A 14861-nucleotide genomic window follows, 5' to 3' on the forward strand; every position below is an offset into this window, starting at 1 on the left:
TTTACCTACTAAAGGCATCTTGGAAGCTTCCAAATATTGACAGTTCTTAATAAAGCTGCTCTAGACATCTGTGTGCAGGTTTTTGTCTGAACATGAGTTTTCTACTCATTTGGGTAAATACCAAGACGTGCAATTGCTGGATTATAAGGAAATAGTATGTTTAGCTTCTTAAGAAGCTGCCAAACTGTCTTTCAGAGTGGCTGTGCCGTTTTGCATCCTCACCAACAATGATAAGACACTCTGTTGCTCTACCTTCTCACCAGCCTTCGATGCTGTCAGTGTTCCAGATTTGGGTCATTCTAATAGATGTGTAGTGATATGCCACTGTGGTTTTAATTGGCAATTCCTTATGACATATGATGTGGAGTATCTCCTCATATGCCTGTTTGCCACTTGTGTGTCTTCATTGGCAAGGGGTCTGTTATGGTCCCTGATCCATTCACTTTTTAACAATTAAAAGAACATATATATACTTAAATTTATTTGGCTGCACTGGGTCCTAGTTGAGGCTGCAGGATCTTTAACCTTTCATTGCAGCATGCAGGATCCCTCTTGCTCTCTCTCTTTTTTTGTTTTTGCAGGAAAAATAATACTTGTTTTTGGTTTTGTTTTTAACAACAGGGAACCCTGCTTAATGCACTCTGGTGTCCTGAATGGGAAGGGAGTCCGAAAGGGAGGGAATACATGGATATGTATGGCTGAGTCATTTTGCTGACAGTACAAACTCTTTGTACACAACACTGTAAAGCACCTATACTCCAATAAAAATTAATTTAAAAATTTGCACATGTGAACTCTTCTAGTTGTGGCATGCAAACTCTCAGTTGCACCATGTGGGATCTAGTTCCTTGACCAGGGATTGAATCCAGGCCCCCTGCATTGAGCAGCGTGGAGTCTTAGTCACTGGACCACCAGGAAAGTCCCCTTGGACCACTTTTAAATCAAATTCTTTATTTTCTGATTGTTGACTTGTAAAAGTTCTTCGCGTATGTTAGATTGCGATCTTTTATGTATCCTTCGCAAATATTTTCTCCCAGTCTGTCACTTGTGCTCTAAATTCTCTTGATATGGTCTTTCACAGAAGTTTTTAATTTTATGAAGTCAATACCTGAGCAGCCACGCAGTAAGCTTAAATTTTTGATCCAGGAAACTGAGCTAAATAATCGGTTTCTGTTTGAAGCTGCTAAGATTTCAGAGAAGGAAGTGGCAACCCACTCCAGCAATCTTGCCTGGGAAATCCCAGGGACAGAGCAGCCTGGTGGGCTACAGCCCCTGGGGTTGCAAAGGGTCGGATACGACTTAGCAAAACAACAGCAACAAGACTTTCAGTGGTTTGTAACACACATTATCATGATGATACATGACTGAAACCCACGTGCCTGAGAGGCTTTATCCAAGATCAGAGAAGCTTAATGAGGACTCCAGGGTCTCCTCAGCCATGAGAGCCACAGGCTACCTCCCTGGGTTTGCTGCTGTCTCAAAGGCTCAGCCACTCACCATGCTCTCTGATCTTCTTTGTTAATCACCTGAGAGCCTGATAAGAGATACAATTAATGTTGGTCCTGGGGAGGTGGAAGACAGGAGGGGTCTCATGCAGAAGAGGCAGTGGTCTTTACCTATATCTCTCCAGATCCACTTTCTGCCCATCTTTTTTCCCCAAAACAAGACAGAAAGAGGTGAGAGTATTCAGATGGCTGAGGTGTGTGACCCTAGGTCCAGACTTGAAGGAGGAGGAACTTTGATTGGGGGATAAGATACAAGTCAGCACAGATGAGCCCTGAGAACCTATAAACAAGAGATTATTCAGGCTGAAGCATGAATAGGCAGAACATAGGCAGGAATATGCTTTGCTACCGACCCTGACCCACCCCCTGCCCCTCGTCCCCCATCCCCAGAAATTCTCTTCTCTTCCTTTCTGGACCTCTGACCCTCCATCCCATCAGCAAATTTCAGTGAGGTCTTTAGCTGACCATGGCTTAGGGTGTCACCCTTCCCAGAGATAATTGGACTTTCACACGAGTATTTTATATGAAAAGAAAAAGTTAAACTTAGGATGGAGTTGAGAGGGAAACTTTGGAGGCAAGGAGAGGCCTTTTAATGCTAAATCATATCAACTGACCTTGCCTCTCTCCAAAATGTTCTCAGAGTACCTCTTCCTCTCTCGTTCTCTTTTTTCTTTACCTTCTCCTGTCTAATTGTGGCTGTAAAGCTGCAATCTCCCTATTTCTGTCCATCTCTGTTTCTATAATATTATATGTTCCTGTCAATTGAACATTGTAATTTTTCTGTGTGCTTCTTCATTGCCCTGTAGTGTCAGTAGGGCAGAGTCTGGGACCATGTCCCTGCCCCCACCCCCCGCCCCCGTTCCCTTTCCCCTCCTCCTTACTGCAAAATGAAGTCCCCCAGCCATAAGAGAGTGCATGCAATCCAGGGAAATTAAGCATGGTCTCAGGAAATGTCAGTAAAATGAAGAACCTAGGCCCCCTTGTCAAATGCAGAACCTCCACCCCCAAATGGAACTGTTATCAGATGAGCCGTTTTCAATCCTTGATATTTTATTTCCCAGATTTTACTCCTTGAACCCCATACAGGAGGTCCCCTTGCCAATAGAACTATAAAATTCTTTATATGTGAAACGAAGTCCAATGTTTCACCAAACTTGACTCTCAAATAAACATGACTAAGCATCATGAAAATCAGCATAAGGGACAAACCTGCCAAAGGAAAAGTGATGGGTCAGGACCAGAGACCAGCCCCACCCACCCCCCCACCACCATGTTTGGGAGTTCTGGACCCATTTGAGAACCTGTGAGAACCAGTGGTCATTCCTAAAACAGCAAATGCACAGAAGCACAAAATTTGAGGTGGAGACTGTTTTCGCAGACCAGCATCCCAGGGATGCCTAAGGGGAAGGGACCCTGGTCTAAAGGGCGACCGGTGTGGACTCTAGGAGGATTTAGCATGCCTTTTTATCTGTTCACTATCGGCAGCCAGTTCCCTGCTGTTGAGGAAAGCGAGCATATGGGTTCAGAGAGGAGCTTTAGCTTGGAACCATGGTTATCCGTGGGAAAAGGAGGCAAGAGAGACAGAAGAGAGGCAACAAGAAGCGTTACTGGGATCCATAACATTCAATGGCATAAAGAGAATTTCTAAAAACTGCAAGTCTGAGTTAGCAGCGTTATTATACTGTCACCCAGCCTGAACGTTCAAGCTGACAATTTGCTGTGAATTCTTCTTTCACTTCTTTTTTCTCCTTCCTTTTGGAACCATGCAGAGTTTGCCTTAAGAGACAAAGGTGATGGTATAAAAGAAGAAAAAAAAGGTGTGTGTGTGTGTGTTTAAATGAAGATAACATTGGTTGGGAAGAGCCCCTGGATAAGGGCATGGCAACCCACTCCAGTATTCTTGCCTGGAGAATCCCTCTGGAAAGAGGAACTTGATGGGCTACAGTCCATGGGGTTGCAGAGTCAAACACAACTGATGTGACTAAGCATTCACACAAGAGTTGAGATATATGAGAAGTTTCTTACTGGGAAACAAGTGAAGGTTTGAGGACTTAAGATTGCTTTTAATATGTCATTTCTATTTGGAAGATCAGCATTCTACTTAAGAAATGGAGAAATTCACTGAGGTCTCTGTGGACAGCAGGTACCTTGCACTACTGAAATGGACACAGCATCTGTCTTTCCCTGCCTGACAGAGGCTCAAGCTTGCTCATAATCTCCTCAAACAGTCACTTCTCAGAGACTCAGAGGCCTGTGGATTTGGGGTCTACACTCCAAAGACAAGAGGCAAAAAGGGCTTAGAAAAATAGCCAATGCCTGCAGGTTAACCTTCTGTTTAGTCTGTGATCAGTCAATTTACCTGTATATTGCCCAAGGTTCCAATATCAGCTCTATGAGACCAAGTATTAGTAACTCCATGTCTTCTATAGCCATGACAGTGCTTCTAATGAAAGAATCTGGGGTCATGGGTCCCCAGGACACAGCAGAGGTCACTCACCAGCTTGGCTGTCCTTGAGTCATGCTCATCTTTCTCAGGAAGTCCATCCTGCAATCTCTTGAATTCATAGCGCTGGTTACCAAGGGGATGGGATGTACATAGCAAGAGATTGCAGTGAACGCTGCGTGGTGGGGAGGGTCTGGAGCAACAGTCTGGAGACCGAGGGTTTCCTTTAAAAGTTCCCCCTCAACTAGAAAGTCCTGCTCCTCCATAAGCCACAGTGTCTTTTTCTATAAAACGAGGCAGTTAGACCAAGCCAGGGTGCCACTCAACTGCCTTCAGTTATAATCACATGAAAAGACTTCAGGATGTGATAATGGGAAATGGTGGGACCTCCAGCTTGGACTTTTTAAACATATGACCCTCTTAAGGCCATCCAAATGTAATTTTAGAAAAATATTTTTACGTTGTAAACACTTTCGATTTGGGGATAATTTTAGGCTTAAAAATTGTACAAAAATTGCACACAAGTACACCCATGTTCACAGTAGCATGATTCACAATAGCAAAGAGGTGGAAGGTGTCCATCAGCTGGTGAATGAATGAACACAATGTGGTACATACAAGCAATGGAATATTATTCAGCCAGAAAAAAGGGGGAAGGGAATTCTGACAATGCTTCACACAGGTGAACCTTGAAGCTTTTCGGCTGAGTGAAATAAGTCAGTCACAAAAGGACAAATATTGTATGATTCCACTTACATGAGATGCCTAGAGTAGTGAAATTCTTAGAGACAGAGAGTAGGATGGTGACAGCCAGGACCTGGGGGAGAAGATATGAGGGGTTGTCATTTAATGAGTGTAGAGTTCAATGTGCAGGATGGAAAGAGCTCTGGGTATCAATAGTAGTGAGGGTTATACAACAGTGGAGAGATACTTAGTGTCACTAAACTGTGCACTGAATACTTTAAAATGAAAAGTTTTATATTATGTATATTTTACCACAATAAAAATTACTCTTTTTTAAATAGCACAAAGTTCCCATATACCCCTTATCCTGCTTTTCCAAAGTCAACATAGGACTAAACCATAGGACAGTTATCAAAGCCAGGAAAAACATTGCTATAACACTGATAATTAATCTACAGATTTGGTTCACATTATTCCAGTTGTTCCACTAATGTCCTTATTTCTGATTCAGGACCCAGTCCAAGGTAGGAATTGATTTTGTTGTCCTGTCTAGTTAGTCTCCTCCAGTTTTGAAAATTTCTACTGTCCTGATTTGACTTTCATGAACTTGAAGATTTGGAAGGGTAGTAGCCAGCTAAGTGTTTGCCTGACGCTTCCTCTGACTGAACACAGATTACCCTTTCTGGCAAGAAAATCATATAAGTGATGTCTCCTTCTCAGTGTATCGTATTAGGAGGCACGTGATTCTGATGTGTTTCATCCATGGTGAGATTAACTTAGATCACTTCGTTGAGGGGGTCTCTGCCAGATTTCTCCACCATAAAGGTATTATTTCTCTTTGTTAATCATTAGATGTCACCCACTAATTTTAGCATCCTTTGGTGACGCTGATTAGCCACAATTGTTTGGTTTTTTCTTTTAATGAAGTATAATTGCTTTACAATGTTGTGTTAGTTTCTGCTGCACAACAACATGAATTGGCTGTAAGTATACACATATCCCCTCCCTGTGAGCCTTCTTCCCCCAATCCCGCCATCCCACACCTCTAGGTCATCACAGAGCAGCCGAGCTGAGCTCCCTGTACTATACAGCAGCTTCCCACTAACTACTGTTTTACACGTGGTAGTGTATATAGGTGCCAGTGCTACTGTCTCAATTCATCCCACCCTCCCCTACCACTGACTGTGTCCACAAGGCCATTCTCTACGTCTGCGTCTACCATCATAATTATTCATGGTGCTTCCAAAGGGTGATATTCAGTTTCCTTTCATTACTTCTACTTTTGTTAATTGGAATTCTACTGTAAGAAAGAGTTTCCCATTTGCCTCTATTCAAATTTAATTTTTAAAAAAATCAGTAAAACAGAGCCAGAATAATGTCTATCCAAAGCTCAGTGGTGCTTGATAACCCCAAATTTCCTTTCTTGTTAAAAATTCACAGATTCTTCATGCCCTCCAGGATAGGAAATAAAACTCCCAAGTTTTTACCAACTGACTGTGGTCACAGGCTTTAGTCTTTAGAGAGCAAAAGATGAGCACACTTTAATTTTTTTTTTCCTTCTCCATCTCCCCTCTTCCTTTATGATAAATCTTAACATTTCCCTGAGTACATCAGCAGGGTTAAGTAGAGAAAACACTCAAGAACCACTGAGCTTGGAAAGATGCACATGAAATATTTACGTTTAATTTGCCCTGAAGAAGGTGATTTTAATGAACAGAAACTAAATCACAAATGCTACAGTGTTCTAAAAAATTTTCATTCTCACACCCAACCCCTAGCCAAACTTGCTGTGCCCTTGAAGTTCATCCAGTATCTGCTTCCCTGGCCTCAGGTCCCCTCGACAGTGCCAGGAACATCCCTTGAGGGCCCTTATCTGGGCTGCTCCAGGCTGGTGTCACCAACTGACAGACAGAGCCAATATGTTTCAAATCTGCACAGTCCTAAAAATGGAAGGAATAAAAATTTTTTTTTCCAGCTACCCATTTGTTCCTGTTTTCCATTGCTGAGTAACAAACCAACCCCAAACTTATTAATATAAAGCAACAACTATTTTTTAACTTTTTATTTAATAATGGAGTATAGCCAATGATTACCACACAACTGCACTCATCTCACATGCTAGTAAAGTAATGCTCAAAATTCTCCAAGCCAGGCTTCAACAATACATGAACCATGAAATTCCAGATGTTCAAACTGGTTTTAGAAAAGGCAGAGGAACAAGAGATCAAATTGTCAACATCTGCTGGATCATCAAAAAAGCAAGAGAGTTCCAGAAAAACATCTATTTCTGCTTTGTTGACTATGCCAAAGCCTTTGACTGTGTGGATCACAATAAACTGTGGAAAATTCTTAAAGAGATGGGAATACCAGACCACTTGACCTGCCTCTTGAGAAATCTATATGCAGGTCAGGAAGTAACAGTTAGAACTGGACATGGAACAACAGACTGGTTCCAAATAGGAAAAGGAGTACGTCAAGGCTGTATATTGTCACCCTGCTTATTTAACTTACATGCAGAGTACATCATGAGAAACGCTGGGCTGGAGGAAGCACAAGCTGGAATCAAGATTGGCGGGAGAAATATCAATAACCTGATATGCAGATAACACCAGCCTTATGGCAGAAAGTGAAGAAGAACCAAAGAATCTCCTGATGAAAGTGAAAGAGGAAAGTGAAAAAGTTGGTTTAAAGCTCAACATTCAGAAAACTAAGATCATGGCATCCGGTCCCATCACTTCATGGCAAATAGATGGAGAAACAGTGGCAGGCTTTATTTTTGGGGGCTCCAGAATCACTCCAGATGGTAACTGCAGCCATGAAATTAAAAGACGCTTACTTCTTGGAAGAAAAGTTATGACCAACCTAAACAGCATATTAAAAAGCAGAGACATTACTTTGCCAACAAACGTCCGTCTGGTCAAGGCTATGGTTTTTCCTATAGTCATGTATGGATGTGAGAGTTGGACTATAAAGAAATCTAAGTGCCTAGATTTCAAAAAGCATCTAAGAATTGATGCTTTTGAACTGTGGTGTTGGAGAAGACTCTTGAGAGTCCCTTGGACTGCAAGGAGATCCAACCAGTCCATCCTAAAGGAGATCAGTCCTGGGTGTTCATTGGAAGAACTAATGTTGAAGCTGAAACTCCAGTACTTTGGCCACCTGATGCGAAGAGCTGACTTATTTGAAAAGACCCTGATGTTGGGAAAGATTGAAGGCAGGAGGAGAAGGGGACGATAGAGGATGAGATGGTTGGATGACATCACCAACTCAATGGACATGAGTTTGAGTAAACTCTGGGAGTTGGTGATGGACAGGGAGGCCTGCTGTGCTGCTGTCCATGGGGTCGCAGAGTCAGACACGACTGAGCGACTGAACTGATAGCCAATGACAGCAGGTGGTAGTTTCAGGTGGACAGCAAAGGGACTCAGCCACACATTTACACGTATCCATTCTCCCTCAAACTTCGCTCCCATCCAGGCTGTCACATAACATTGAGCAGAGCTCCCTGTGCTATACAATAGTAGGTCCTTGTTGGTTATCCATTTTAAATATGGCACTGTGTACATGTCCATCCCAAACTTCCTCCCATCCTTCCCCTCTGGGAGCTTGAGTTTGTTCTCCAAGTCTGTGAATCTGTTAATAAAACAACAACTACTTTATTATGTTCATAGATTTGGAATCAAAGATTCATACAGGCACAATGCAGGGAGCAGGGACCATGGATCTACATGGGATCCATTTTAATGGCTAATGGTCTGCAGTTTCCTTTTCTTGTGATACCTAAGAGAAGAAGCTGGTGTGGGGATGAATATAAATGGAAGTCTTTATAGATGAGAAGAGAAGATGAAAAGATAGATGAAAACTACAGTAGTGGAGGAAAGAATGGGTTTGGGGGAGAAGGGAGGTGAACATATTACATCAGAAAATTAAGGAGATGGGGAGGAGAACAGTGCCAGGGAACCAGAGGGTCACATGTGGAGTCCCATCCCAGGAGCCCCAGCATGTACCCTGGCTCTGGCATCCCTGTCCAGGGGCACCCCCAGAAGCTAACTTTGCCTGTGTCTGTCTGACTCTTTGCAGCTCCCCTTCGCTGAAGGCCTGTACCATTTTTATCACAATGGCCTGGCCAAGGCCAAGAGAAGACGCAGCCTACAACATCAGCAGCAGCTGGAGAGAGACCCCAGGGTGAGTCTTCCTAGAAACCTGCCTTCTAACCTCAGCAGCCACAGATGAGCCTGTGGAGGGAGTGTGCAAGGGTGGGGTGGGGGCCAGGACTGTGGAGTAAAGGCATTCAGTGGGTGTGTTGCAATCATCCACATGGATCCTTTGCGCAGCGGTCCTGGGGACTCTGCTCCTCTGTCTTACACATAATAATTTTACCCTCGAGAGGCCAAAGAAGGGGAGTAAACAGGGATACCACCCCTTTTCTGGCCTTTCCTCCTGCATTGTTGTGTGAGGATTTCGGGTTGCCCGGGGACATGCTTTGGCCTCTGATGGATGGGAAGACACCAGCAGTTTAATGAGTCGTTTTATGGGAGGTTTCTCCTGGTGAATCCACATGCCCTGAGGAGACTGCCATGCCCCATGTGGTGAATGGGAACATGAGAGGGCCAGTGCCATCAGCTTGCAGGAGACAGCTGGCTTCTCCTGTCCACACATGACTGAGTCCACAGCCTCCTCTTCCCATCTGCCCTTCACAGCACTTTCTGATCTATGTCACCCAGGCCCCCTGTCTTCCTGATGCTCAGGACTCCTACTCTGAACTCCAATCTTTACCTTCTCTTGGACTCTAGGTCTCAATTTCTACTCCCTTCCCCTCCCTAGAAATTTAAATCCAATCTTCTGACAACCAAACTCATCACCCTGTCCATAAGCATCCTTCTCCAGTGTTCCCACTTCCTGTTTTCTCAGACTAGAAACTTTGGGCATCGTTGAACCCTTTCTCTTCTAACCCCTTCTGCTCACCCCACACTCATTCATCTGGGAGGTTCTGATTTCTTGTATACAGCTCACCAAGAGGGAAAGTCATCATCCAGGAAGCTTGCTATCTGTACACTGAAGGCTTCATGCCCTCTTGCCCAGGACATGGGGAACACAGATGTAAAGAGGGCAGACATTTGAATTAGACATTCACATGCCACAGGCAATTTTCCTGGAACTCCTCAACCCAGGGGATCCCACATTCCATAGAATGGAAACACTGCTTTGAGAATCCACTTTATCTTTGCTTTTGCAGTAAGTTTAAAGATATCTGTACTGTCAGCCCAGGCCAAGCATTTTCAAAGGGTCTGTTGTAGAAGCTGGCACCATTACTTAAGAGAGAAGCTCTTTTCTGTCATCACAGCCTTGACCTTGACTGTACCAGTTCAGAGTCTGGGGACGCCCTTGAGAAGCCCAAGGGCAGGGAATCCTGCCTGTCTCACCTAGAAAAGGTACCTAGAAAAGGTACCAGTGGACCATGACCATCCTGGTACAGTGACACTGGTTTTCCTAATGCTTCATGCCTGCCCCACAGTCTTACCTTTTATGGTCAATTATTTACTTTTATTTATATAATTCTTAAAAGTTCCTTGTGTTTCTCCTCTTCCATGATTGAAGACAGTGCCCTGAGATCATTCAGAGAGAAACACATAAAAGAAACTGGGGGAGAAGGAAAGTGATGCTTAAGAGGTTTGGATCGGGAAAGAGAACCAAGAAACAGTGAAACTAAGAAGCCATCATTTGGTTCAGAGAGATGCCTTGAGCCCATTTGGTTAAGATTGTTTTATTCTTGCACTTACTTGAAACGATCTTTGAAATGCTGATTCTTGAAGTGTACAGAGATGTTTCTGAAAGAGAAGACAATATGATGGGATGGGGAATAAAGAAGGAAATCCTGCGTTGGTGATTCCAGTCACTTGCCTTTCTCCTCAAAGTAGTATCTATTTTATCCAAATGGAGCATCCATTCTCCCTCCTTTGCCCATTATAAGTTTCCTGGGTAGCCACTTACCTCTGCCTGCTGGGGGTATCCATCTGCCCTGTCCACAAAGAACAAGAGAAGATAACAGTGAAACTGAATGTCATAAATCTCCTGTATCTTTTACTTGCCTTCTCATCCAGGTTAGATGTCAGGGCTGCTGTCATCAATGAAATCATTTTAGGAAAAGAAATAAAGTATAAAATCTCATCACTTTTTGCAAAATGAAAAAAAAAAAAAACCTGCTAGTGATGATTGCCTTGTTCCCAAATGTTAGATTAAGGCCTGAGTCTTTTCTGCATGGCATTCTTGGGGTCACCTAGTTTGGGGATCAGCTGATACCAAAACATGAGGGTGACTACTCTTAAACAAAAAAATAATGGAGAGTACAACAGCTATATTATAAGGATGCTGTGAGTCCTGTGGACTTACAGACTTCAACAAAAGACAAATACATTGAGTTAGGACACCTCAGTTTGGGGGTTCCCAGGCACATTCAATCAAGGTGCAAAAAGAGAAGAAACTGGAAGAATAGACAGGAGAGGGGAAGGACCGGGTAGCTGAAAAGGATGTTTTTGTCTCTTGCACAGATGTTGCAAGTTACTTTTCATGAATCAAGATCTTAAGAGCAAGTTGTTTTAGCAACTATATTCCAACTAAAAAGTAAGTAAATAATAATAATAAAGAATGACAGAGTCACAGTATGGAGGAAGCTTAGGTCCCTGAATTACCACATGGAGGAGAAGTAAGGCACTGGCCTGAGTTCCCTACCAGGACTGTTTTAGAAGAAGAATAACTATTCTATGGTTGGAATCATAAAATGTTAAATAAATGAAATAAGATGTTATACTTATTTGAACAATAGAGCAAAATATCTATTTCATTGCTTTTACACACCAAAAAAAACAGTCCCACCAAGAAAAAAAGCTTGATTATTTAAAATACTTGGTGATATTTCAGTGAAAAAGTGCACAGGTAAAATTAAAAAGCTTAATGAAAGGGAAAAAAAGACCAAGTTATTTCATCTTTCTCTGAAACATGTTGTCTCATAGACCAATCAACTTGACTCATGTTTGCCACCCCAGCTTCCTTCTTACCCCGTCTCTACAATATTTCCTGGTCATCCTCACTTGCTATTCTCGGGCTTGTTAATGCAAATACAGAGTCCAAGGAGCTGTGCACATATTCCCAGTATGGTTTTAGCTTATACAGGCTCTCAGGGCTCAATCTACCTAAGTAGATTTTTAGCCAAAGAAATCACCAAGCTCTCCTATCAACCCAAGAAATAAGACAAAGATAGAGGACCAAACTTCTGGTTTTGTTTTGGCTTCAGATCAGAAATTTCAAGGATGTTTGTCCTTCATTTCACTACTAAATTTTTTGTTAAAGGAAAAGAAAAAAAAAAAGACTAGAAAGGGATAACATGGGCTTTTGTCCACACCAACACAGTGCTACTTTCAGTATGTTTACATTTGTTCATCAATATGGAGGGAAGCAGCTAAGAAACATATTCTGAGGCAGACTGTTTTAAAGGTGCTCCCTTGTCTTTCCCTTTCTTTCTGCTAAGAGGATTAGCATAATGCTGTGTAACATCATTTAGATGCTAAAAAGCAAAAATTGTGTCTTTATTTCTGGGTATCTTTCTATAGTACCATTCTGAGTACACAGTAGATGCTCAATAAATGACTGTCAGATGAATAGATGGATGGTTAGTATTTTTTCTTCAGGGTTTTAATCCATGAAATAATATTGTTCTTCTCATCTTATGCTTTCATTACTATTCTAAAATGGGTATCCATTAGGAAACAGAAATGTTGCTGTCTTTCCAGGGCCTCCTTTAAATACAATCTTAATTGTGGATGAAAGAAACCACTTCATTTCATCTTTTTCAAGTCTTGTCACTGAGAATCCCTTGAACAGCAAGCTTTTAATTTCCAAAGTCCCTCTGTGTTCCTGATCATGTTCAAAGTCACAGTGTAACTACTGAAGCAAGAACAATGTGTTTGGAAAGTGCAAATAGCTAAAATAATTTGAAAATAATAAATAAACCCAAAGCTAGAATGAAATAAGAAAACTGAAAATTCCTTCTCAGCATCAAGGTCAAGAGCAAATAATCCACGTTCAAAACCTCTGTGACACTGATCAAACTTTAGCTAAGAGCAGCATCAACAAATCTTAAAGTCAAACCAAGCTATGTTCCACAGTCTACATATCAAACCCCATACATTCAACAAGTACTTGAAAAGCTGCTGGGAAATAGATTTATTTAAAACATTTGCTTCACAGTCCTTCACATCTGTTCATCTGACATAGAGAGCATTGAAATGAAATATGTTCAAAAATTTAAAGACTCAGTTACTCAGTAAGAAACTCCCACTAGTCATATGGAAGCCAGATAATTTAACAACAAAAAAATAACCTGAATGTCATTTGTTGAGAAAGTTATATTTGATTTAAGAATTTCAAACATTTATTTCCTTTTCTCAGCAATGATACTAGACCATCCAATTATCTCTTGGGGTTCTCTTTAAACCTGTTTCAAGTCAGCAACTCCTATCAATCCACTGAAACCTTTTCTTGTTTCCCCTGGTCTCAAAGAATATTACATGTTTCCTCTGCATTCTTTATATAGGAGCTATTTCTTCCTAGCTTCTTCCTCATCCAAGAGTATTGACATGTCTTATGACCATAGGTGTCAGCACATGACCCCGTAGCGAGTCAGTTTAGTTCTTTAAGGATCTATTCAGAGCATATTTGTGAGTTTTTAGTGCACTCCAAAAACCTACAAAAGTTAGTTTCACTGGGTAGTCCTTTAAAAATCTCATAGACCATACAACCTTAAAAAAAGAGGACTTTCTATTCTTTAAAACTAACTGGACATGTCTGGTGTGATCTGTTTGTAAAAATCTGAATAATGAGTGAATCAGGCTTTCTTTGTGGGACTTCATAATACCGTAATTGATGGTGCTTTTTTAATGGATTCATTATGGTAACTGAAACTCAGGTCATTGACAGAAACTGGGAATGGCTTTGGGTCCTTCAGCAATTCAAACAAGCAAAGAAATTCATCTACCTTCTTCCTCCACGAGTTAACATGAAATTTTTTCATAACCACTAAGCTCTTAGCTTCCAAGCATTTTCAAACACGTAGCATCAATCACAGTAATTTGTAATGATCATGACAACCCACTGGTATATTTCGTGTCTTTCCTTTAATTAATATAACTATTTGATCATAGTTGTCTCTCAGTTTCCATTAGGAATTGGTCCCTGGACCCCCGCAGATACCAAATTTCAGATGCTCAAGCCCCTTATGTAAGTGGCATCGAGAAGCTGGCCATCCGTATCCAAGGTTTCTGCAAGGGCGGATACAGAAGGCTGACTGTATTTGGATTAAAAGTTGGAGAAGAGACGAATAAAACACAATTATCTTCTGGAAAATCTGCTTTCAAATAGAAAATGTCATGGAGAAAAATGCCTTCCCTCACTTTTCATTTTTGTTTTGACCAAGCTGTCCCCCAGTGGGTGTGTTCTGTCCTTATGTCACTGGGACACCTGAGAACATCCCAGCCTGCGAGGCTGGTGAAAACAGAAAATCCATCATGTTAGTGCCTTTTAAAAAGAATTTATAACCGCCCCCCTCCAAAAAAAAAATAGGTTGATTTGTTTGGTTGGTTGATTTTTATACCTTAGAAAAATTGTTTCCATTTTGTACATTTCTTTTTTTAATAAGTTGTTTTTTATCTTCATACTTGACTCTAAATTGGTGAGGTTTGTGGCGCTGAGATCCTGCTCTAAGAAATGGATAGGAATTCCTTGGTTTCTCTTCTGGATGTCTTCTCTAGGGAAAGAAATAAAACTGATAGATTTAATCATTTTACTTATTTAGAAACACAGACACAATGAGTTTATTAAAAATAGTAGAGCAAGTACAATGGTATTTTGAATTGCTGTCATGCTTTTATTCCAGAGGGCCTTCATGGCTGCTTCTCTTCATCTTCTCATCTCCTTGGAACATGAGTTAGACCAACAGTTGTTATTCCTTCTTGAAATGAAGGTAACAAAGAGGTGGGTGTGTGCCTGAGTCACACACGAGTTTGAAAACCAAAAACTGACTCAGGTTCCCAATATTGGCCCCATCTTTTCCACCCTGGTTTTAGGTCTCTTGGTCAGCAAGGGAGCAACCTATTTGGAATTGAGATTCTCACAGGGAAAGGTCCATCCAGGATGCATGATTATAAGAGCTCTGTGGTCCATGGATGTGATTGTGT

At 41.6% G+C, this 14861-nt stretch overlaps 1 protein-coding gene across 1 annotated transcript in view; it reads left to right on the plus strand.

Annotated features, from left to right (window-relative positions):
• Window positions 1-14861, plus strand: part of PCSK2 (proprotein convertase subtilisin/kexin type 2) — a 231432-nt gene that overhangs the window by 17656 nt on the left and 198915 nt on the right. The window contains 1 exon segment of the mRNA XM_070472194.1: window positions 8713-8817. Coding sequence (XP_070328295.1) covers window positions 8713-8817 — 105 coding nt within the window.

The sequence above is a fragment of the Odocoileus virginianus genome, chromosome 9, assembly GCF_023699985.2.
Source record: "Odocoileus virginianus isolate 20LAN1187 ecotype Illinois chromosome 9, Ovbor_1.2, whole genome shotgun sequence".
NCBI lineage: Eukaryota > Metazoa > Chordata > Mammalia > Artiodactyla > Cervidae > Odocoileus > Odocoileus virginianus.